Source organism: Anolis carolinensis, unplaced genomic scaffold (assembly GCF_035594765.1).
Source record: "Anolis carolinensis isolate JA03-04 unplaced genomic scaffold, rAnoCar3.1.pri scaffold_7, whole genome shotgun sequence".
Classification (NCBI taxonomy): Eukaryota; Metazoa; Chordata; class Lepidosauria; order Squamata; family Dactyloidae; genus Anolis; species Anolis carolinensis.
This window is the reverse complement of record NW_026943818.1, coordinates 22,740,122-22,765,453: the sequence shown is the minus strand read 5'-3', so window position 1 is coordinate 22,765,453 and position 25,332 is coordinate 22,740,122. Positions and strand designations below refer to the sequence as shown.

Here is a 25,332-nt window from a genome sequence, read left to right as displayed (position 1 = left end):
AGACAGGGCTGAGCCTCTATATACCTCCCCTGAGGCGCTTGTTAGAACACAGGGGCGGGGTATAGAGGTTCAGCCCTGTTAGGAACTTGGGAAGAGGCCCCGCCCCCTCCTCTAGCCCCGCCCCCTGTGTCCTGGCAGGCACTGCAGGACAGGGATAGAAGCTCAGCCCTGCCTCAGAGCTCGTAACTCCGCCCATCCCAGTCCTGGCCCCGCCCACCTTCCCCTCGCAGCTCTGCATCTTGGACTCGGGGAAAGGCTCAGCCCCGCCCTCTCGATCAGGAGCCACGCCCATCCCTCTAAGCCACACCCCCTTTCCAGGGGGCGCTGAGTCATATTTTTTCTGGAAAGGGGGCAGCAGGCCAAATAAGTTTGGGAACCACTGCAATACCCTTTTCATCTCCGGCGTCTGGAAGCAATGCTCAACTCTGGCCATGGCGAGGTGCTCTTGTTCCATTTTTTCCATGCTGAGAAGCCTGTTGTCTATAGCCATCTCCGATCGTGTTGCCGGTATGTCGGCATACCTTCTCATCAAGGCAGTACCTGTTGATCTGCTCGCATTGTAAACTGCTAGGTTGGCAGAAGCTAGGACTGTCATTCGGGAGCTTACCCCTACTCGCAGCTTTAAATTGCTAACCATCTGGTCAGCAGATTTCCTGCAGCTAGCGATTTAACCCGCTGTGCTACCCCGGCCCCATAACCATGAAATAGAAAAATAAGGTTCAGGATTATGTGTGAAAATCATATTACATGGAGGGTCCTGGATCCCTTGCAGGCAGCTTAATGACCTGCTCTTTTTGCAATATAACACACAGCCCTGCTGATATTTCGCTCCAGCCTTGGTTGTGCAATCCGACGAATTTGCCAACGTGCGACAATAGCAGCATGTTTGCACACACACAATTAGCCCCAAATGCCAGAGCATTATCGTTGGGCACCTTGAGAAATCTCTCTACATACTGTAAGTCTGAAATTAATTGCGAGCTGGAATGAACCTAGAATTAGTTGTTGGAACAACAACAGCGAGGGTGTCATTAATTATCTAGCTGGAAATCAGTAGCTATCCGCCCTGTGCTGCCACATTGATGTATCTTGGCTCATGTTTTGCAACCGCGAGATCCCAAACGGACTACCTGGCTGATCTGAAATGCTTTTCGCTGATCCTCGCCTGTTCTCGTTGAGTGTCTGTGTCTCATTTTCCGTGGCTTAGCCTCACCTTGGCTGTAGTGCAGTGGTTACAGCATCACATGCAAAAAGTACCAGTTTCAGTTGTGTTTCCAAATAGATACGTGAATGGCTTCTGTCTGAAACCCTGCCTTTGAAAACAGGGGATGCTTGGGCTACTTCGGATGTTCAGATTCTAGGGACCAGAAATAGTGTTGGGAATCTATGAGCTATAACCCTCTTTTGGGGGTGATTCCTCAAAAATATAGCAGAGTGGCAGAACCACAATTCATTAGCAGCAGAAACTTACGTGTGGTGAGGATGGAGAAGCCTTTGTTTCATGGCAAAGGATTGCAAAAGTCTCCTTGAAAGTTCAAAAGTATTTATTGAGGTAAAAAGAAATCCATTGTAGATAGAAAAGATTTTGGAGCTAACTAGCTGTCTAAGCTAGCACTAAGGAAGGTAAGCAGGTAAAAATAACAAAAATATCTAAATCGCTACATTTTGTCTAGGAGAGTGGCAAAATGTGTTCTCCTTAGTTAGAAGACAAAGAAGAGAAGAGAATGAGAAAGATATGGCTGCAGACCTCATGGTCCAGCCTTCTCGGGGCAATTTATTCATTTATTTATTTATTAGACTTGTATACCGCTACTCCCAGTTTGGCTCAGAGCGGTTTACAGAAATAGATTAAAGCAATACAATTAGCTTTAAAATAACAATAAAAACAACAATAAAAACAACAATAAAAACAGACATAGCCCCGAGTTTTTCACATTAACATTCCAATCTAGATAGAGGAAGTTACCTCATCCCTGAAGAGATCACATTGCTAAAACAACAAGGTGAGCGGGTGGATGTAAACAGGATAGGAACTGTCTAGGCATGCATGGGATTATAGAGAGGTTTCCCTCAGTCTAATCTATCCACTACATAACTAATAGATGAGACTTGCGTAGTCCAGGATGACAGCCAACAAATAGACATGTGAAATTAGATGGAGAAAAATTATAGTTGTTAGGAATCGTGGGAGTTGAAGTCCAAAACACCTGGACTTCCAATAGCCCATTCCTGCTATAGATATACAGTAGAGTTTCGGTTATCTGAGATAAATAGGCAGGCCGAATGTCGGATAACTGGAACTGTTGGATAATAGGGAGGCCCTATTATCCCTCCCGGCAAGCTGGGTGCTTGCGGAAGGGAAGAGCGTCCTCTCTTCAGCAAGCACCCGGTTGAGAGAAGCCCAGGTCCAGGCTTCGCCAAAGTGCAGGTGCTTGCGGAAGGGAAGAGCCTCCTCTCTTCGGCAAGCATCCAGTTGAGAGAAGCCCAGGTCCAGGCTTCTCCAAAGTGTGGGTGCTTGCGGAAGGGAAGAGCCTCCTCTCTTCGGCAAGCATCCGGTTGAGAGAAGCCCAGGTCCAGGCTTCTCCAAAGTGTGGGTGCTTGCGGAAGGGAAGAGCCTCCTCTCTTCGGCAAGCACCTGGTTTAGAGAAGCCCAGGCCCAGGCTTCTCCAATGTGCGGGTGCTTGCGGAAGGGAAGAGCCTCCTCCCGTCGGCAAGCACCCAGTTTAGAGAAGCCCAGGCCCAGGCTTCTCCAATGTGCGGGTGCTTGCGGAAGGGAAGAGCCTCCTCTCATCGGCAAGCGCCCGGTTTAGAGAAGCCCAGGCCCGGGCTTCTCCAAAGTGCAAGTCCTTGCGGAAGAGAAGAGCCTCCTCCCGTCGGCAAGCACCCGGTTTAGAGAAGCCGGGGCCTGGGCTTCTCCAAAGCGAGGGTGCTTGCGGAAGGGAAGAGCCTCCTTCCTTCGGCAAGCACCCAGTTTACAGAAGCCCAGACCCAGGCTTCTCCAAAGCATGGGTGCTTGTCGAAGGGAAGAGTCTCGTCCCTCCGACAAGCACGTTGGATAATACGGTAGGTCGGATAACCGGAAGTCGGTTAACCGGAACTCTACCGTATTGGTGTTATTCACTGTTTTGCATATTCACACAAAGTCCAGGAACATATCCTCTATAGAGACAGAGTTCATACTGTATAGTACCAAAATCGTAAATGGCTATTTCTCATAGTCGTCTGGCGAAACCCCATTGAATTAAAAAGGCCTATTATATAACATTCATTACCCTTCTGCTATTCATCTGCTGCCAAGTGAGAAAATAAAGAGCGGTAAAAAGATATTAGTTACAACTGATTGCATCGTGTGAGCCACAGAGAAATTATAAAGGGAATAAAATCATATAGAAACTTTTTAGGATAACTATAGCTAGGAGTCAAATGAAAAAAAAAATCTAAGACTTAGGACGCATCAAATGTCAAATTGAGCAATTTAAAAGTGTGTCCACATACAGACCTGTCAGTCCCGGGAAATATGCCCTTGCCATTCTGATGCCTTCCTTTGAAGCAGATCAAGATGGAAGGCATATATTTATTTATTTTATTTATTTATTAGACTTGTATACCGCTACTCCCAGTTTGGCTCGGAGCGGTTTACAGAAATAGATTAAAACAATACACTTAGCTTTAAAATAACAATAAAAACAACAATAAAAACAGACATAGCCCCGAGTTTTTCACCATAGTGGAGATTTCTAATAAATTCTCTTTGAGATGCTGTGGACCTCATATGTGGAGATCCCACTGTACTCACAAGCAGATTTCTTATCCCTCTCTTCACCAAACTGTTAACTCAAGCTGTGTTTAATATTATAAGAAATTATATTATAAGAATGGCTGCAGAGATTTAATTGCTTTCCAATTGTGCTTCCCTGGAGCTACCTGTGTGTTCGTGATTCTATGTTTCTACACAAGAGAGCTCTGTAGTTTAACTGGATGTGCCAGAGCCATCCTAAACTCCTGTGTTGCCTTGTTCCCCGTCTCTTCAGGTATTCCTAGATCTCCACATCTTCCCTTAATGATGCCACCTCCGTCTCCCACCTTCAGTCCTATTTGGTCTGGTTCCTTTCTTTTGAGGCCAGGATGGAATTAAAGGAGGGCTGAATCCGTTCTCAAACTGAATTTGAATACTCATTTAATATATACCTGCCTTTCTTAAACTGCAATTATTTAGCATTCATTATATTTATAATCCTTCTTTTCTCCCATGAGCTCAGGTTGGCTGGTTCTTTTCCCCCCAGCCTGGCGCTAATCCTCTCAGGCTCTTCGTTTAATTCATCCCTCGCTCTCCGCTCTTCTTGCCCGTCTTATTGCATGTCAAGGCGGAAAATTGCCTACCACTTTCCAATGTAGAAACCAAAAACTCTGATATCTTTCACTATGTTGAAGTTTCCAGCTGAGTTCTTCAATCAAGAATCCGTGAAAATAGGTGTATTTCAGGGAAACTATATGGAAAAGCATGTCTTGGGGGCACAGGGGAAAAAACACTAGAGATAGGAATGACAGGATTTAAACTGGAAAATATTGATTTGTCCACCTCTCCTCCAGAAATTGACTGATTTGTCCATCCCTCCTCCAGACTGTTAGGATTTTCCGTGGGTGTGTTAGGGAAAACTACCCCAAAACAGCAGAGCATCCAAAACATGCAAAAACAGGATACTTATGGTTGAGCATTCAGCTCACAAAAAGCACAATGTGAAGTGTCATGTGGTTGTAAAGAATTTAGAGATTAGGAGGCAATGATCTAGAGCAGTGGTTCCCAAACTTATTTGGCCTGCTGCCCCCTTTCCAGAAAAAATATGACTCAGTGGCCCCTGGAAAGGGGGGCATGGCTTAGAGGGGTGGGCGTGGCTCCTGCTCAAGAGGGCGGGGCTGAGCCTCTCCCCTAGTCCAAGATTCAGGGCTGGGAGGAGAGGTGGGCGGGGCCACAAATGGGCAGCCAGGACTGGGATGGGCGGAGTTACGAGCTCTGAGGCAGGGCTGAGCTTCTATCCCTGTCCTGCGGTGCCTGCCAGGAGACAGGGGGCGGAGCTAGAGGAGGGGGCGGGGCCTCTTCCCAAGTGCCTGACGGGGCTGAACCTCTATACCCCGCCCCCGTGTTCTAACAAGTGCCTCAGGGGAGGTATACAGAGGCTCAGCCCTGTCTCGTGCTCTTGGGAAGAGGCCCCGCCCCCACCCCAGCCTAAAAGGCCTCCCAGGAGAGGTAGAGGCTCAGCCCTGTCTCACGCTTTTGGAAGGAGGCCCCGCCCCCTTCCCTAGCTCCGCCCTCTGTGTCCCAACAAGCGGCTCAGGAGAGGTATAGATCCTCAGCCCTGTCTCGCGCTCTTGGGAAGAGGCCCCGCCCCCACCCCAGCCTAAAAGGCCTCCCAGGAGAGGTAGAGGCTCAGCCCTGTCTCACGCTTTTGGAAGGAGGCCCCGCCCTCTTCCCTAGCTCCGCCCTCTGTGTCCCAACAAGCGGCTCAGGAGAGGTATAGATCCTCAGCCCTGTCTCGCGCTCTTGGGAAGAGGCCCCGCCCCCACCCCAGCCTAAAAGGCCTCCCAGGAGAGGTAGAGGCTCAGCCCTGTCTCACGCTTTTGGAAGGAGGCCCCGCCCCCTTCCCTAGCTCCGCCCGCTGTGTCCCAACAAGCGGCTCAGGAGAGGTATAGATCCTCAGCCCTGTCTCGCGCTCTTGGGAAGAAGCCACGCCCACTCCTCTAGCTCCATCCCCGTCTCCTAACAGGTGCCATCACCGGGGGGGCGCTAGCATCCACTTTGGGAATCACTGATCTAGAGTTCAATCTTTAAAATCACAAACAGTTTATTTACAAAAACCATATCTATATTTCTTAGTAGTTAAGAAATGGATCTGAGCTTCTCTAACTCTATCTTTTCTAGGGTTCAAAAGAGAGGGGGGGGGGGAATCACCAAGCACACATCTTTCCTGACACATAAGAAGGGAGGTCTCAATACACACAATCAAAGAAAAAAAAGGATCCATTCTGCACAATCAATCAGAATGAGAGCAGAAACAGTGAAGAGAGAAGAAATAGATACACTCCCGCTGTCATTCAGCTCAGCCTATTCTAAACTAACAAACTACTCCTCATTAAGGACCGGAGACTTGGGCAATGTAGGGTTGAACTCCAACAGAGAGTATAAAATCCTGACCCAAAGTGTGTGTACAAATCTGATATCGTTTTTTCTCTCGACTTCCAATTCCCATCGCTTTTTTTTTTAAAATAAGTTTTATTAGAGTTTCAAATAAAATTTACAGTGAAAGTGTGAGAACAAAGGGGTTTTTAAGAAAGGAAAGTGAGGGAAATAGGTGAAAGAGGACGAGAAATAGGGGGAGAGAAAAACAACAAGAAATAATAATAATAATAATAATAATAATAATAATAATAATAATAATAATAAACAAAAAACAAAAAACAAAAATACAAATAAAACAAATAATAAAAGAATTGACTTCCATCTCTTACACAGATACTTAAAAAAATTTGATTTCTTTTTCTTGTTTCTTTTTCTCTTTAGTGTCAGCATCTTCTTACATTCGATCTATGTCAACTAAACATCTGTTTAAATTAACACCTTCATTTGCTTTTCTCTCAAATATTTTTTTATCAAATCCCAATTTGTTTGCTTTTTTGGTATGCCATTATTAATTTTTTAATAAATACAGTAGAGTCTCACTTATCCAACACTCGCTTATCCAATGTTCTGGATTATCCAACGCATTTTTGTAGTCAATGTTTTCAATACATCGTGATATTTTGGTGCTAAATTTGTAAAAACAGTAATTACTACATAGCATTACTGTGTATTGAACTACTTTTTATGTCAAATTTGTTGTATAACATGATGTTTTGGTACTTAATTTGTAAAATCATAACCTAATTTGATGTTTAATAGGCTTTTCCTTAATCCCTCCTTATTATCCAACATATTCGCTTATCCAACATTCTGCCGGCCCGTTTATGTTGGATAAGTGAGACTCTACTGTACGTCAATTTATCCATATTCATTATTTCCAGCACCTTGTTTAACCAGCAGCTTAGCTCAGGGGTTTCTTTCTTTTTCCAGTACAGTAAAGTCTCACTTATCCAACATAAACGGGCCGGCAGAATGTTGGATAAGCGAATATGTTGGATAATAAGGAGGGATTAAGGAAAAGCCTATTAAACATCAAATTAGGTTATGATTTTACAAATTAAGCACCAAAACATCATGTTATACAACAAATTTGACAGAAAAAGTAGTTCAATACGCAGTAATGCTATATAGTAATTACTGTATTTACAAATTTAGCACGGAAATATCACAATATATTGAAAACATTGACTACAAAAATGCGTTGGATAATCCAGAACGTTGGATAAGCGAGTGTTGGATAAATGAGACTCTACTGTACTTGGCATATATTATTCTTGCCGCCGTAGTAGGATAGTTAAAAAGAATTTCTTTATTTTTATGTTTTTCAATATTGAGCATCCCCAGAAGAAAATATTTTGGGTCCAGCTCTATTTTAATTTGCAACATCTTTTGTATTATTTGGTGGATTTCCTTCCAATAATTCCTTGCCTTTTTGGCAGGTCCACCAACAGTGGGATTCCCATCACTTTTTGTTTTTGTGTAGAAGTACATGTGTCTTCTCGCTCTTCTTCTGCAGTTTCCCCCCCCCCCCCCCCCCCGGATATGCCCCGTGATACTACATTGCATTGATTCCCCTTGGTACAATAACAGTCGGTTCTCGGGGGAAAAGTGGCATAATCATTAGATAGACACGAGCGCCTTGTGTAAACAGGAACGGATAAATTGGTTTCGCCTGGAATAAATCACCCAGAGACACCACTGGGTCTGAATAATAAAGAAGCTGGGGACAGAGGGCTCGGATAATTGCTGGAATTTCCCCGGAAAATGCGACGTGTTCTCTTTCTCTCTCCAGGGCCTGAAGCCGATGGATCATAATGGGCTGTCTGACCCCTACGTGAAATTGCATTTGCTTCCCGGTGCCAGTAAGGTGAGTAACTCTTTCCCGTTCCCGACATTTGCGAGGCAGTAATTAAAAGCATGGCTTCCCCTGCTAGCCCTTAAGCTCCTTTCTCCTATTAACCTATTGTCGATGGAGCCAGCTGTTGCTCGGCCCGACTCCTGCGAATTTTCCAAGGGGAAAAAGATACAACAATATGATGATGAAATTGCTGTGAGTTTTCTGGACTGTATGGCCATGTTCCAGAAGCATTCTCTCCTGGCGTTTCACCCACATCTATGGCAGGCATCCTCAGAGGTTGTGAGGTCTCACAACCTCTGAGGATGCCTGCCATAGATGTGGGCGAAACGTCAGGAGAGAATGCTTCCGGAACATCACCATACAGTCCAGAAAATTCACAACAACCCAGAGATTCCAGCCATGAAAGCCTTTGAAAACAAAATGAGGCGGGAGGCAAAAGATAAAGTACCGTATATACTCAAGTATATACAGTAGAGTCTCGCTTATCCAACGTAAACGGGCCAGCAGAACGTTGGATAAGCGAATATGTTGGATAATAAGGAAAGATTAAGGAAACGACTATTAAACATCAAATTAGGTTATGCTTTTACAAATTAAGCACCAAAACATTATGTTATACCACAAATTTGACAGAAAACGTAGTTCAATACACAGTAATGCTATGTAGAAATTACTGTATTTACCAACTTGGCACCAAAATATCACGATGTATTGAAAACATTGACTACAAAAAAGCGTTGGATAATCCAGAACGTTGGATAAGCGAGTGTTGGATAAGTGAGACTCTACTGTATATACCAGCTGTGCCCGGCCATGTGTTGCTGTGGCGAAGTCTGGTGGTATGGGAAATAAAGTATTGAGGAATTGGTGGTAGTTAAGGTAAAGGGTAAAGGTTTTCCCATGACATTAAGTCCATTATAAATGGGTTATATAGCTGTGTGGAAGGGCCTTGAGTCTACACTGCCATATAATCCAGTTAAAATCAGATAATCTGTATTTTATAGGCAGTGTGGAAGAGGCCTAAGTGAGGCCTAACTCTGCCTGTCCCCTGGGATGAGTGGGTTGCTAGGAGACCAAGTGGGCGGAGCTTAGCCTTTCAACTGCCAGCAATTGGATACAAACAATTATTCCTCTCCCTCTAATTAGGACTTTATTTTTCTTTTCTTTTTGTTGTATGAACGTTTTGTTGTTTTGTCCTAGGCCGAAATTTCATTACCCTTTTATATATATAGATACTCAAGTATACTCAAGTTTCATATACAACTTTTACATATAGCTTGCATATTTTCAATAGTTGTATGTATGAAACAAATTTTGTGTACATTGAACCACCAGAAGGAAAAACGACGATCTTTCACCATATGGACAATTTCAGATCTTTGGAGTGTTTTAATAGTAATACTAATACAGTATATACTCGAGTATAAGCCGACCCGAATATAAGCCGAAGCACCTAATTTTACCACAAAAAAACTGGGAAAACATTGACTCCAGTATAAGCCGAGGGTGGTAAATTTCAAAAAGAAAAATAGATACCAATAAAATGACATTAATTGAGGCATCAGTAGGTTAAATGTTTTTGAATCTTTACATAAAGCTCAAATTGGAGATAAGACTGTCCAACTCTGATCAAATCATGATTCTCATCTTCTTCAATGTCAGTGTGCTTATGTATCCTTTTAATAATAATAGAGTAAAATAATACATGTAATAATAATAATAAATACAGGAAAATAATACATATAATAATAAAAAGAGTAAAATAATAAATGCAATAATAATAATAATAATATCAGAGTGAAATAATAAATGTATTATTGATAATAATAAAAATAGAGTAAAATAAATGTAATAATACCAATAATAATAGAGAAAAATAATAAATGTACCATATATTCTCGAGTATAAGCTGACCCGAATATAAGCCAACCAGGACCCTTACCCGAGTATAAGCCGAGGGGGGCTTTTTCAGTCTTAAAAAAAGGGCTGAAAAACTAGGCTTATATTCGAGTATATACAGTATATTTGTATTAGCTGCAGTTTGAATCTCATCCCTGTCTTCCTTGGTGGATTTTCAGTTTGCATTTGCCCATTTGTTTGACCCCCGAGCCTGACCTGCTAATTGATAAGCGATTGTGGACTTGCCTTTTTGGAAGTGCACTTCAAGGTTGAAGCAGAGAGCGAGATAGAGACTCTATAAATAACACTTCTGGAAAGAAGTGGTGCGAGGAAAGAGAGTCATAATTTTTGGTACCTATATCGAGCAAGGTTGGCATATACGTTTGGTGGTGAGGCCTGTTCACACGCATCTACAGAAACATCTTCCACTTTATGTTGGAATCACAGGGTCAGACTTAAAAGTGACTTCAAAACAGAGAAAAGGGACGCAGAGAAACTAAAATGCAGTTCCACTGGTCAAAACTCAAAAAACCAAACCAGACCTGGTCCGAAAGGTTAACAGAAATATAATCCAGAGCAACAAGTCAAACAAAGCGCTCTGAGGCAAAACAAAAAGGCACATACACAAATGGTTGACAAAAGGAGTCGCAGGAAGAGAAACGTCCTCAGCCGAAGTCCAGGGTCGAAGCAGGAGAAATCCTAAACAGTGTTGCTCCAGTGTCCGCAGAAGCAGCGTCTTTAGCCAAACCGATCCAGGTCCAGAAAGAGAGAAGACCACATTCACGAGAAACCGATTCATGTCAAAAACCATGCAAATGATCAGGAGGTCCAAACTGCAGATCCGAATCCAACACCGAACATGAAACAGGCAACAGCAAGTCTACAAGAATCTTTACCAATACACAGCACACGAACACACACCTTGCCTTCTGCAAAGACCCCTCACCCCTGAACCCACTTTTATCTACAAACCATCATTACTCACAGGCTCTACTACAACACTTTCTGTGTGGCATCCTGTCAAAGACAAAAACACATCCCTTTGACCACAAGTGGAACCCAAAGGTGGAAACCATCATCAGTTTTGTTGCACCCCAAGGCAGCGTAAGCACTGGAAACCACACAGAGACCAATAATCATATAATATCTTTATTAATACAATAATAAATTCAGGAAAGAATAAGTGGAAAGGATGAGCAAGCAATAGTCCTTTAAGAAATTGTATGAATTAGTCCAAAGAGTTGAATAGATATGTCCAATATTATTGTCCAAAGTCCAGAAACAGGAACACGATCAAAACTGAGCGTGGAAAACAACAAGAAAGCAGGAGTGAATAACAAAGTCCAAAGTCACTAGGAAGTCTTGGATATCAAGGCAGGCAGAGGACGAAGCTGAAAGCAATCTGGATTCAGGAACAAGGCAAGGATGTGAATTTACTCCGGATTAAATCGGGAGTCGCGGCTCGGCTTGGCCGCCAGGAACAGGAGACTCGGCTTGGTGAAATCAGGGAACTGGAAACAGTGAAGTGTTCTCAGAAGTCGCTACGTTGACACCACAACTTGTTCACAGTGCAAGACACTTCTATAGAACTTAGATCTAATCACAGCAAAGGGAAAGCAACACCCCAAAGGTTCCCAAGGCAATCTGCTATTCAGTATCCCCTCGAGATGCCAAACGTTTACTCCTTCGAAGTTCCTGTTTCTGTGATCTCTGTTGATGCAAAAACTCCCTTCTGTTAAAGGATACATTCCCTGGGGAACTCGGGACATCTGGTTCTTCCATGGGAGTCATGTTTTCAGTATCTCTCCCAATTAAGGAAGCCTCGGAGCTATCCATCTCTCTCTTCAACCCGATCTGTCTCCTTCCCACGTTGGACCAGATCGATCTCAACCGGATTCACTTAATTCTGATCTTTCCATTACCAGGCTGACCATTTTCCATCAAGAGAAGAGATGGATCGGGTCAACGAAGGAAAAGGCTCACTAGTTTCAGGTGGGGCTTTTCCATTAATTTGCCGCTTCAGGAAGACAGCCTGATGGAGTTCCAATTTCCGCTGTAATTGGATGTAAAGTGAGAAGGTCCAATTCTTCTGTTCGGGCCACTTCTCACAGTAACAAGCTCTGATGAAATCGATACATAAGAACTCGTCCGCTGAATGTTTTCGGCAGCTAGGTACATTCATCATCTTTCCTTCGCAAGGATCACTTGCTTAACATGCCATGCTAATGGTGGAAACGATAAAACGTGCCCTTCACGTTATTTCTAACTAGTGCCATTCACTAATTTCTTTCATTCACGTTATTTCTAATTAGTGCCATTCACTAATGTTTGGATACTCCGTTTGGAGAAGTCCGTTTCAAGGAGCATCCAAACATTAGTGGTGTTTTATTTAAATCTAGCATTGTAGATGTTATTAAATGGAAGCTTTACCACTGCTTCTGAACCTAAATTCACCCTGCAGTGTAATAACGTGCCACTCAGCTTTGTGTAATAAGTAACAGGAACTTTACTTAACTTCAAAAGATCAAACAGAGCAATAATATATACAGTAGTCTCTCTGATTTCTTAGAAAATAGAGCAATGATGGGCAAGCTTTTGTGCTTGGTGTGTCAAAATTCACCAAAAAACCTAGCATGACTTGGGTGGTGTGTCACTTTGAGAAAAGAACCATAATTTTGCAATATGTATAGTTTAAATAACAAAAATATATAATTGTAATATATAACTATTCAATAAATCAAAAACTATTTACTACCCTTATTTCCAGGTACAACAATCTATGGTACCTCTTGCAGTTTCCATGCTGATTTCTCTCTATTCTAGTTTCAATGTAGTCATGAATAATGAATATAATAATAATAATAATAATAATAATAGTAATAATATGATAATATACTACAATAATAATAGAATAATAATAGAATATATATATATATATATATATATATATATATATATATATATATATATACACACACACACACACACACACACACACACACACACACACACACACACTAGCTGTGCCCGGCCACGTGTTGCTGTGGCAAAGTATGGTGGTACGGGAAATAAAGTATTGAGGAATTGGTGGTAGTTAAGGTAAAGAGTAAAGGTTTTCTCCTGACATTAAGTCCATTATAAATGGGTTATATAGCTGTGTGGAAGGGCCTTGAGTCTACACTGCCATATAATCCAGTTAAAATCAGATAATCTGTATTTTATAGGCAGTGTGGAAGAGGCCTAAGTGAAGCCTAACTCTGCCTGTCCCCTGGGCTGAGTGGGTTGCTAGGAGACCAAGTGAGCAGAGCTTAGCCTTCTAACTGGCTGTAATTGGATAAAAACAATTATTCCTCTCCCTCTAATTAGGACTTTATTTTTCTTTTCTTTTTGTTGTATGAACGTAGAGGCATGGATGCGGGGTTGTGCTGCCAAGTTTAGTGTTTCTGGAATGTGTAGTTTTGTTGTTTTGTCCTAGGCCGAAATTTCATTACCCTTTTATATATATAGATATATATACACAGTAGAGTCTCACTTATCCAAGCTAAACGGGCTGGCAGAACCTTGGATAAGCGAATATCTTGGATAATAAGGAGGGATTAAGGAAAAGCCTATTAAACATCAAATTAGGTTATGATTTTACAAATTAAGCACTGAAACATCATGTTATACAACAAATTTGACAGAAAAAGTAGTTCAATACGCAGTAATGTTATGTTGTAATTACTGTATTTACGAATTTAGCACCAAAATATCACGATATATTGAAAACATTGACTACAAAAATGGCTTGGATTATCCAGAGGCTTGGATAAGCGAGGCTTGGATAAGCGAGATTCTACTGTGTGTGTGTGTGTGTGTGTGTGTGTGTGTATATGTGTGTGTGTGTGTGTATATGTAATGTGCATAATTCCCATGAAGTAAACAACAAAACCACACCAAATTCGGCCACAAAAGACATAGTCATCCAATCAATCTGCATGCATCAGCGTGTCAGCAAAAATGGCTAGGCGTGTCAGTGCTGACACGCGTGTCATAGGTTGGCCATCACTGGAATAGAGGGAATAAACAGTCCTTTTAAATAGTCTCTAAATATGCCTCAGTGCCTTAGAAATGACAAGGCTTTAGAGCAGGGGTCCCCAAACTAAGGCCCGGGGGCCGGATGCGGCCCTCCAAGGTCATTTACCTGGCCCCCGCCCTCAGTTTTATAATATAATATTTTTATATCAGTTTTAATAATATAAAATATTGTATATACATATAATATTGATAATAATCTTATGTTATACAATATAATACTAATAGTAATATCATATAATAATATTAATTATCTGTTATATATTACATATTATATAATAGTATAGTGGTATAGTTCAATATAGTAATATATAATGCTAATATTGTGTTAAGCTAATAATATAATATATTGTATGTACATACAGCTGCTCTGAGTCCCCTTCGGGGTGAGAAGGGTGGGATATAAATGTAGTAAATAAATGCAATAAATAAATAACTAATTTTAGACTTAGGCTTGGCCAAAGTCTGACATGACTTGAAGGCACACAACAGCAACAACAACAATCTTAATTAACTTGACTATCTCATTGGCCAGTAGAAGGTCCACACTTTCCATTGAAATCCTGATATGTTTATGTTGGTTAAAATTGTTTTCATTTTTAAATATTGTATTGTTCGTTCATTGTTGTTGTTGTTGTTGTTGCACTACAAAGAAGACATGTGCAGTGTGCATAGGAATTTGTTTGGATTTTTTTTTCAAATGATAATTCGGCCCCTCAACAGTCTGAAGGATTGTGGACCGGCCCTCTGCTTAAAAAGTTTGGGGACCCCTGCTTTAGAGAGTCGGCAGCCATCTTCTTCCTGGCTGTATTTAGGTTTCCTATATGTCCGAAAACTACCGAGGAGTTCCTGACCTCAAGCTGAAAGAGAAATTAACTGGCTTCACATGAATGCTTGTATCCTTTTGACACTGCTCTTCAGAAATGTCTTCAGAAGAGCAAACCGACACTGTGAAGGTTATGTAGTTCATCTTGCTCTGTATGACAGCAAAGGACTGGGGAATGTGGTTACTTACCTTAAAGGAATGCCTCTTTTTTAAAACGGTGAAGTTTTTTTTTTCCCGGTTTACTGATGGCATCTTTGGTTTATTGATCTGTCCTGTAAAGCTTGTATCTCCCTGAGGTGTACCGTCAAAGCGAGGGTTTTCAAAAGCTCTCACAAACCAACCACAAGTTATAAATAAACATCTATAGATTTTTACATGCTTAAAAAAAGACGGAAATACTTCAGGCTTTAGAAGTCATGCAAGACGATTTCACAGAGAGAAGTTCATACAAAGGATCAAAACGGAGGGAGATGGTTGGAGATTTCCAGGGCAGTGGGGCAGGGAATGTGCTCTGCCTTTCTGTCTGAACGTGGAATGAGCTGACCAAGAAGCCAGGCTCAATTTTGAAGGCGGGTTGGGAACAAGATCTTTTGAAGCTGAGCCTGAAACTGAAAGTGGGTTTGCTGCTTCACTGCTACAGAAGCCACTTGTCGCACCTCAGGTTAGCTTCACCTTGCATTGTGTGTCCAACCAGAGAGACACAGCCTGATTCTGCTCCATGCACCAAAAATCCAAAAACTCAAATACCTTTTTTATAGAAGTCTGCTTTTTTCAGCCTTCCTATTTATCTTTCAAGCTTTTTCTTTCAGCACACGCACACAGTCTGGGCCCATAACCCTTTTTGTTAGGATTTTCCGTGTTAGGGAAAACTCCCAAAAACAGCAAAGCACTCAAAATACAAACACATGATACTTATAGTTGAGCATTCAGCTCACAGCAAGCAGAGCGTGAAGTGTCATGTGTTGTGTCATGTGTTGAGCATTCAGCTCACAGCAAGCAGAGCGTGAAGTATCATGTAGTGTGTCATGTGTTGAGCATTCAGCTCACAGCAAGCAGAGCGTGAAGCGTCATGTGTTGAGCATTCAGCTCACAGCAAGCAGAGTGTGAAGTGTCATGTGTTGAGCATTCAGCTCACAGCAAGCAGAGCGTGAAGCGTCATGTGTTGAGCATTCAGCTCACAGCAAGCAGAGCATGAAGCGTCATGTGTTGAGCGTTCAGCTCACAGCAAGCAGAGCGTGAAGTGTCATGTGTTGAGCATTCAGTTCACAGCAAGCAGAGCGTGAAGCGTCATGTGTTGAGCGTTCAGCTCACAGCAAGCAGAGCGTGAAGTGTCATGTGTTGAGCATTCAGCTCACAGCAAGCAGAGTGTGAAGTGTCATGTGTTGAGCATTCAGCTCACAACAAGCAGAATGTGAAGTGTCATGTGTTGAGCATTCAGCTCACAGCAAGCAGAGCGTGAAGCGTCATGTGTTGAGCATTCAGCTCACAGCAAGCAGAGCCTGAAGCGTCATGTGTTGAGCGTTCAGCTCACAGCAAGCAGAGCGTGAAGTGTCATGTGTTGAGCATTCAGTTCACAGCAAGCAGAGCGTGAAGCGTCATGTGTTGAGCATTCAGCTCACAACAAGCAGAGCGTGAAGTGTCATGTGTTGAGCATTCAGTTCACAGCAAGTAGAGCGTGAAGTGTCATGTGTTGAGCATTCAGTTCACAGCAAGCAGAGCGTGAAGCGTCATGTGTTGAGCATTCAGCTCACAGCAAGCAGAGCGTGAAGTGTCATGTGTTGAGCATTCAGCTCACAACAAGCAGAGCGTGAAGTGTCATGTGTTGAGCATTCAGCTCACAGCAAGCAGAGCGTGAAGTGTCATGTGTTGAGCATTCAGCTCACAGCAAGCAGAGCGTGAAGTATCATGTGTTGAGCATCCAGCTCACAGCAAGCAGAGCGTGAAGCGTCATGTGTTGAGCATTCAGCTCACAGCAAGCAGAGCGTGAAGCGTCATGTGTTGAGCATTCAGCTCACAACAAGCAGAATGTGAAGCGTCATGTGTTGAGCATTCAGCTCACAGCAAGCAGAGCGTGAAGCGTCATGTGTTGAGCATTCAGCTCACAGCAAGCAGAGCATGAAGCGTCATGTGTTGAGCGTTCAGCTCACAGCAAGCAGAGCGTGAAGTGTCATGTGTTGAGCATTCAGCTCACAGCAAGCAGAGCGTGAAGCGTCATGTGTTGAGCGTTCAGCTCACAGCAAGCAGAGCGTGAAGCGTCATGTGTTGAGCATTCAGCTCACAGCAAGCAGAGCATGAAGCGTCATGTGGCTGTAAAGAATCATGGCCCCGATCGGATAGGGATCCCCAGGAAATCAAACTTCTTTATCATTTGGGGAAAGGTGTCTGAAAACAGGGACATTGGGAGGCTGAAAGAATTCAAATGTGGGTTCTTTCTTCACAGAGGGTGTTGAGGGAGACACGGGAATAAATGGGTTTACGGGGATGTTTTAGGGTCTCTCCCTCTTTATCCCACATCCCTCTCTTTCTCTCTCCCCAGAAATTGGGAGCTAATTCTAATCCGGTTTGAGACCGTGCAAAATGAGCATCCCTTGGGTTTTCTGCGCTCCTCCGCTTGGAGCTCTTTGAAGCAGTGGCCACTGGGAGATTCCTTCCTATCTCCCGGTTGCTAGGCAACAAGCCCAAGGGACCACGGCGAGCATCCTATGGGATCCCAATCTCGTTCAACCAGTTGAACTCAGCGGAGACAGGGTTCGCAGGGTCAGCAGCCCTGGGATTTGTCAGCCGCCAAGGACAGTGGCCTTCTCTACGGCCTCTTTCGGACCGTCACTCGCAACACTGCTGGGAGGAAAGCAGGATGGATTATTTCCATCTTTAGCAGAAATACATTGCGGTGAATTGCGAATATATTGTGAGGGGAAGCCTGGAATGGTATCATCGGCTTTAAGTTGTAGCCTGAACTTTATGGAAGCCGGCAAAAGGGATGGAGACGGAGCTCTCCTTGCTCAAACTAGGTTCAGCATCTTGGGTATCTTATCACCTTATTACCTTGTGGTGAATCCACTGCTCTTCACTCCTAGTTGTTGCCTTTGCTTCATCACTCATGATTAACCACTAGCTGCAGAAAGATCTTGCCGATCAAAAGGCCGTTAGCCCATTCCCTGCCCACCTAGCAGAAAGCAAAAACGTGAGTAGGTAAATAGATATCGCTTTAACCGGGGAGCTAATAAAAGGCGCCCTTAAGGACATCAATTGGGAGGACGTCTAAGGACGACGAAAAGCTCCTCAGCACGGAAAATGGAGTGACTACAACGTGGAGTCCGTTAGCCCATTCCCTGCCCACCTAGCAGTTTGAAAGCAAAAACTCAAGTAGACAAATAGGTATCGCTTTAACCGGGGAGATAATAAAAGGCGCCCTTAAAGGCATCAATTGGGAGGATGTCTAAGGATGACAAAAAGCTCCTCGGCATGGAAAATGGAGCGACTACAACCTGGAGTCCGTCAGCCCATTCCCTGCCCACCTAGCAGTTTGAAAGCAAAAACTCGAGTAGATAAATAGGTATTGCTTTAACCGGGGAGATAATAAAAGGCACCCTTAAGGACATCAATTGGGAGAATGTCTAAAGACGACGAAAAGCTCCTCGGCATGGAAAATGGAGCAACTACAACCTGGAGTCCGTCAGCCCATTCCCTGCCCACCTAGCAGTTCAAAAGCAAAAACTCAAGTAGACAAATAGGTATCGCTTTAAGTGGGGAGATAATAAAAGGCGCCCTTAAAGGCATCAATTGGGAGGATGTCTAAGGATGACAAAAAGCTCCTCGGCATGGAAAATGGAGCGACTACAACCTGGAGTCAAGCACAGCCTCCAAGATGCTGGAAATAAAATGGGAAATGCCTTTACCTCTGTTTGTGTTGTCTGACCTTGTTAATTGTATAACAACATGGAATGTGAGTTTTGTAATCCGCCCTGAGTCCTCTCGGGGAGATAGAGCGGAATATAAATAAAGTATATTATTATTATTATTATTATTATTATTATTTTATTTTTATTATTATTATGACACAGCAAACAAGATGGATATGCTGGATTTCATATCCCAAAATCACAAGTTGAACACTTCCCAAGTGTCTAGGACTGTGTGATGTATTTTCGGATGATGCGCGCAGATCCCAGTAGGGTGGCCTTTTGCAGCTGGCAGATCGTAATTTTGTCAATGTCTATTGTTTCCAAATGCCGGCTGAGATCTTTGGCACGGCACCCAATGTGCCCATCACCACTGGGACCACCTGCACTGGTTTCTGCCAGAGTCTTTGAAGTTCAATCTTGAGGTCCTGATAGCGGTTGAGTTTTTCCTGTTGTTTTTCATCAATTTGACTGTCACCTGGGATGGCGACATCAATGATCCAAACCTTTTTCTTCTCCACAACTGTGATGTCTGGTGTGTTGTGTTCCAGAACTTTGTCAGTCTGGATTCGGAAGTCCCACAGTATCTTTGCATGCTCATTCTCCAATACGTTTGCAGGTTTGTGATCCCACCAGTTCTTTGCTGCTGGCAGGTGGTACTTGAGGCATAAGTTCCAATGAATCATTTGGGCCACATAGTTGTGCCTCTGTCTGTAGTCTGTCTGTGCAATTTTCTTACAGCAACTGAGGATACGATCAATGGTTTCGTCAGCTTCCTTGCACAGTCTGCATTTTGGGTCATCAGCTGATTTTTCGATCTTGGCCTTGATTGCCTTTGTCCTGATGTCTTGCTCCTGGGCTGCAAGGATCAGGCCTTCTGCCTCCTTCTTCAGTGTCCCATTTGTGAGCCAGAGCCAGGTCTTCTCCTTATCAGCTTTTCCTTCAGTTTTGTCAAGGAACTTTTCATGCAATGTTTTGTTGTGCCAGCTGTCAGCTCTAGTTTGTAGTGCGGTTTTCTTGTACTGATTTTTTGTCTGCTGTGCTTTGAGGAGTTTCTGGTTTTTGACTTCAATCAAAGCAGGTTCTTCACTTTGCTTTACATATTCTGCCAGGGATGATGATGATGATGATGATGATGATGATGATGATGATGATGATGATGATTATTATTATATCAGTGTGCAGCAAATTTGCTCTTCCCAGGGTGGATGAGGTAGGCATCGGTGTTGCTCTAGGACAAGTATGGGCAAACTTGGGCCCTCCAGGTGCTTTGGACTGCAACTCCCACAATTCCTAACAGCCTACCGGCTGTTAGGAATTGTGGGAGTTGTAGTCCAAAGCACCTGGAGGGCCCAGGTTTGCTCATGCCTGCTCTACGAAGTCATAGAAGCACATTGCAATGGGTTATAGTAAGTTATTGGCAAGTGATTTTAACTGTTTCTCATCTTTATCCTCCACCCTCCAGGCCAACAAGCTGCGGACCAAAACCTTAAGGAATACTCTGAATCCTACTTGGAACGAAACCCTCACGTATTACGGGATCACGGATGAGGACATGATCCGGAAAACACTCAGGTGAGTAGGAGGAATGGACTACGAAGGGAAGGGTTGTTTCAAATCCGTGCCTTTGGGATTTCCTCAAGATGGGATCTCAAGTACGAGAAATACATTGAGTTGTCTCAGTGAGATTTATATATCTGTGGAATAATGTCCAGGGTGGGAGAAAGAACCCATCTGTTTGAGTGCTGCAATTGGCATTGAATAGCCTTGCAGCTTCACAGCCTGCCTGGGGGAATCCTTTGTTGGGACGATCAGTCTGTTTGTGGACACAGCCCTTGTCGCCCTCCGTGCTTTCCGTTCCCGGCAGCTCTCTTGCTTTCTCTCCTCCTCCTTCGAATTCCATTTAGATCCTTGATACGGCCATTAAAGCCTCATTTCTCAGCCGCCGATCCAAAAGAAAGTGTTATTATTTATCGAGGGCTCTTCTTTGTTTGTGCTTCCGGGCTCGGCATCAATCAGCAATCCCTCCTGCCAGGGCCGCTTGATTCATAAGCCCCTCTGGATGGAGGAGACTTCCTCGGGAGGTGTCTTAGGAGCACTTCATTGCCTTGAAAGGTTCATAATCCATCAGCTGCTGGCTGAGTGTGTCAGCGTGTGTGACAACGACAAAGCTGGCATTAAACCACCGCTCCTTCCCAAAGCTTCTCTCTTTCTAATTTGCTTCTAACCAAGGAAGACATCACAGGAGTGCAGTTTCTTGGGGTTTGGAAGGATGTCGGATATTTACGATAGCAGGGGTGTGTGCAGCAAATGCAGAGCTTTGTTATCGATATATACTCGAAGATAAGCCGAGTTTTTCAGCCCTTATTTATGAGCTGAAAAGGCCTCCCTTGGCTTATAATCGGGTCAAGGTCAAGGCCACAACGGAGCCTGCAGGCTATTGCTTGCAATATGTGATCTATGTCTCTCTTCTTCTCCCTTATCAGTGTGTTTACTTTTGCAAAGCCTCCCTGCAGGCTATTGCTTGCAATATGTGATCTATTTCTCTCTTCTTCTCCCTTATCAGTGTGTTTACTTTTGCAAAGCCTCCCTGCAGGCTATTGCTTGCAATATGTGATCTATTTCTCTCTTCTTCTCCCTTATCAGTGTGTTTACTTTTGCAAAGCCTCCCTGCAGGCTATTGCTTGCAATATGTGATCTATTTCTCTCTTCTTCTCCCTTATCAGTGTGTTTACTTTTGCAAAGCCTCCCTGCAGGCTATTGCTTGCAATATGTGATTTATTTCTTTCTTCTCCTCCCTCATCAGTGTGTTTTCTTTTGCAAAGCCTCCCTGCAGGCTATTGCTTGCAATATGTGATCTATTTCTTTCTTCTCCTCCCTTATCAGTGTGTTTTCTTTTGCAAAGCCTCCCTGCAGGCTATTGCTTGCAATATGTGATCTCTTTCATTCTTCTACCTTGTCAGTGTGTTTTCTTTTGCAAAGCCTCCCTGCAGGCTATTGCTTGCAATATGTGATCTATTTCTCTCTTCTTCTCCCTTATCAGTGTGTTTACTTTTCCAAAGTCTCCCTGCAGGCTATTGCTTGCAATATGTGATCTATTTCTTTCTTCTCCTCCCTTATCAGTGTGTTTACTTTTCCAAAGCCTCCCTGCAGGCTATTGCTTGCAATATGTGATCTATTTCTTTCTTCTACCTTATCAGTGTGTTTAATTTTGCAAAGCCTCCCTGCAGGCTATTGCTTGCAATATGTGATCTATTTCTCTCTTCTCCTCCCTTATCAGTGTGTTTTCTTTTGCAAACTGCTGACCTTTCGATCAGCAGGATTTTTCTGCAGCTAGTTAAGCCCGGCCCTATAGAAGTATCTCATATCTTCAAGATACGAGATACTTGACCTATATTCAACATTGACTACGAAGTTAAATATGCTTAACTAGGAATATTCAGGGGTCACAGAACAGGAGCCACATGTCATCCAAGAATTGCACTATGCTCAGCCTTGATCTAGCAGAACAATAAGGTCTGGGCTACAGCATTTAACCTATTGACTTAGCAACATGCCTAATAACTAATAGAAGAATGCTTACTATAACCCTCATCCTTGCCTCATTTGAGATGATAACATTTTTGTAACAATTTCTCCTCTAAATATAAATCAGGTGATAATGAGCAGAGAGCTGCCGTGTAACTTCTTGCTTTCACAGGCCTCTTTGCGGCGCGCCGGCATACATTTCTCGCCTTTGTGGTGCTAATTGAGTGTGAACACCACAACTGGCTCATGACTATTCAGGAGAACAGCTGGTGACATGTTGAATCGCAGAGTTTTGGGGCCGACAAAGTGGGTTCTCAAGGTCAATAGAATTGAGATAGACAGTTTGAGGGGTTTCAGCTTTGGCTAAGTTTGGTAGGTGCCACCAGGCTGCATCCTTCCAGATCAGTGGCTCCAAAGCAAACTGTGGTCCTCTGGCTTTGTTGGACTTCAGCTTCTAAAAGCCCTGACCAGGTTGAGAGATGATCCAATGCATCAGGCACTGTGTAATTTTATAAGTTGGGGATGAGGCCCAAAGGTTGTATCAGAAGGGCATCTGTTACTTCTGAAACCCGTCAGGCATTTCTGGCTAGTAATCTTGTGACTCTACACTAGACATGGACAAACTGTTGGTTGTCATCCTGGACTACACAAGTCTCAAGCCCTCAATGAGCAGTTAGGTAGAGGATAGAATTAGATGAGGGAATCCTCTCTGTATTCCCATGCGGAAGCGTGCTGGGCCCATAACCCCTTGTTGGGAATCTATTGAGTGGTTAGACTCAATCATAAAAACTTTGGCCCTCCTTTTTGCAGGTATGGTGAAATTCCGACATTCTGCTAAATGTTTGCTTTGTCTCTCATAGGACCAGGCCTTCAAGTGACAGAGGTGTGTTTCCCAAACTGTTGTTGTTGTTGTTGTTGTTACTGGAGAGCCTCCACCTCCCTTTGCCGGGTGGGGATTGGCAGATCCCCGAGCACCATTTCTCCGCATGGGGCGGGAAGGGACGCGGCGGGGATCCTTGGTCTGTTGCTATGGCGACGAGAGCCTTGCCAGGAGCGCACCGTGACTTGAACACGACGAAGTTCTCCTTCCCGTTCTTGCCCTCGCCAACAGACCAAGCATTTCAACAAACAAACATACCTGGACATTATTCCACAGATACATAAACCCCACTTGCCTAGTTTCCAACACAGCTCACAACCTCTGAGGATGCCTGCCATAGATGTGGGCCATACAGCCATATTCCAGAAGCATTCTCTTCTGACGTTTCGCCCACATCTATGGCAGGCATCCTCAGAGGTTGTGAGCTCTGTTGGAAACTAGGCAAGTGGGGTTTATGTATCTGCGGAATAATCTCCAGGTATGTTCGTTTGTTGAAATGCTTGTTGGCGAGTGCGAGAACGGAAAGGAGAACTTCTAAGACAAGTGCTCCATCAATACAGTAGAGTCTCACTTATCCAAGGTTCTGGATTATCCAACGCATTTTTGTAGACAATGTTTTCACTATATCGTGATATTTTGGTGCTAAATTCGTAAATACAGTAACTACTACATAACATTACTGCGTATTGAACTACTTTTTCTGTCAATTTTGTTGCATAACATGATGTTTTGGTGCTTAATTTGTAAAATCATAACCTATTTTGATGTTTAATAGGCTTTTCCTTAATTTCTCCTTATTATCCAAGATATTCGCTTATCCAACATTCTGCCGGCCCGTTTAGCTTGGATAAGTGAGACTCTACTGTATATCGATCCAAAGTTCAGCAGCAGAAAATAGCCAGACAAAGGAACATGTAAACATTATATTTTTTTGACTTCCGCCTGCCCAAATCCCTAAACTTCACTCACAAGTACGGAGAAGGGATATTCAGGCCATTGATCCTATTTGAGTCCCCCATGGAGAGCCAGAATGGTGAGCTGAATAATAATAATAATAATAATAATAATAATAATAATAATAATGACAGTCACATTGACGAAAAACAACAGGAAAAACTCAACCGCTATCAGGACCTCAAGATTAAACTTCAAAGACTCTGGCAGAAACCAGTGCAGGTGGTCCCAGTGGTGATGGGCACACTGGGTGCCGTGCCAAAAGATCTCAGCCGGCATTTGGAAACAATAGACATTGACAAAATTACGATCTGCCAACTGCAAAAGGCCACCCTGCTGGGATCTGTGCGCATCATCCGAAAATACATCACACAGTCCTAGACACTTGGGAAGTGTTTGACTTGTGATTTTGTGAAACGAAATCCAGCATATCTGTCTTGTTTGCTGTGTCATAATAAAATAATAATAATAATAATAATAATAATAATAATAATAATAATAATAATAATAATAATAAGTTTATTAGTATCCTGCCACCATCTCCCTCGAAGGGGACTCAGGGCGGCTCACAGAAATATCAAATACAAAACAATAACAATGTAGAATGAATGTTTGACTATGATTGTAGAGACCACGGTTCGAATCCCTAGATGTGAACCTACTGGGAAATCTAGAGCAAGTCCCACTCTCTCAAATATTTTATTGTTTTTTGGGATGCTGAATTGGAAAAACACACTACTTTGTGCGATTAATAGGTATGATTAAGTGCAGACGCTCCCATTCCAGTGTTTTCTTGTGGATTGTCATACTTGATCTTGGTGAATTAATGCTGGAAATTTGTTGGAAGGCTTGAAATTGCTTTCTCATTGTTGCTCCATATTCCCTTCTGCTTTTGAATACTAATACTAGATATGCACTAGCTTATCACAGCTTCTGCCAAGCTAGCAGTTTGAAAACATGCAAATGTGAGTAGAGCAATAGGTACAGCTTCAGTGGGAAGGTAAAGTTGGAGCCTCCAGTGGCGCAGTGTGTTAAAGCGCTGAGCTGCTGAACTTGCAGACTGAAAGGTCCCAGGTTCAAACTCGGGGAGCCGAGTGAGCGCCCGCTGTTAGCTCCAGCTTCTGCCAAGCTAGCAGTTCGAAAACATGCCAATGTGAGTAGATCAATAGGTACAGCTTCAGTGGGAAGGTAATGTTGGAGCCTCCAGTGGCGCAGTGTGTTAAAGCGCTGAGCTGC

The 25,332-nt window shown here is 43.2% G+C and overlaps 1 protein-coding gene across 3 annotated transcripts in view; it reads left to right on the top strand.

The window, feature by feature from the left end:
• doc2b (double C2 domain beta) overlaps positions 1 to 25,332 on the top strand; it is a 153,294-nt gene that overhangs the window by 72,216 nt on the left and 55,746 nt on the right. For all 3 annotated transcript variants that reach the window (XM_062958948.1, XM_062958947.1, XM_062958949.1), the window contains 2 exons: positions 7,968 to 8,042; positions 20,200 to 20,309. In XM_062958948.1, coding sequence (XP_062815018.1) covers positions 7,968 to 8,042; positions 20,200 to 20,309 — 185 coding nt within the window. The remainder of the gene's footprint in view (positions 1 to 7,967; positions 8,043 to 20,199; positions 20,310 to 25,332) is intronic.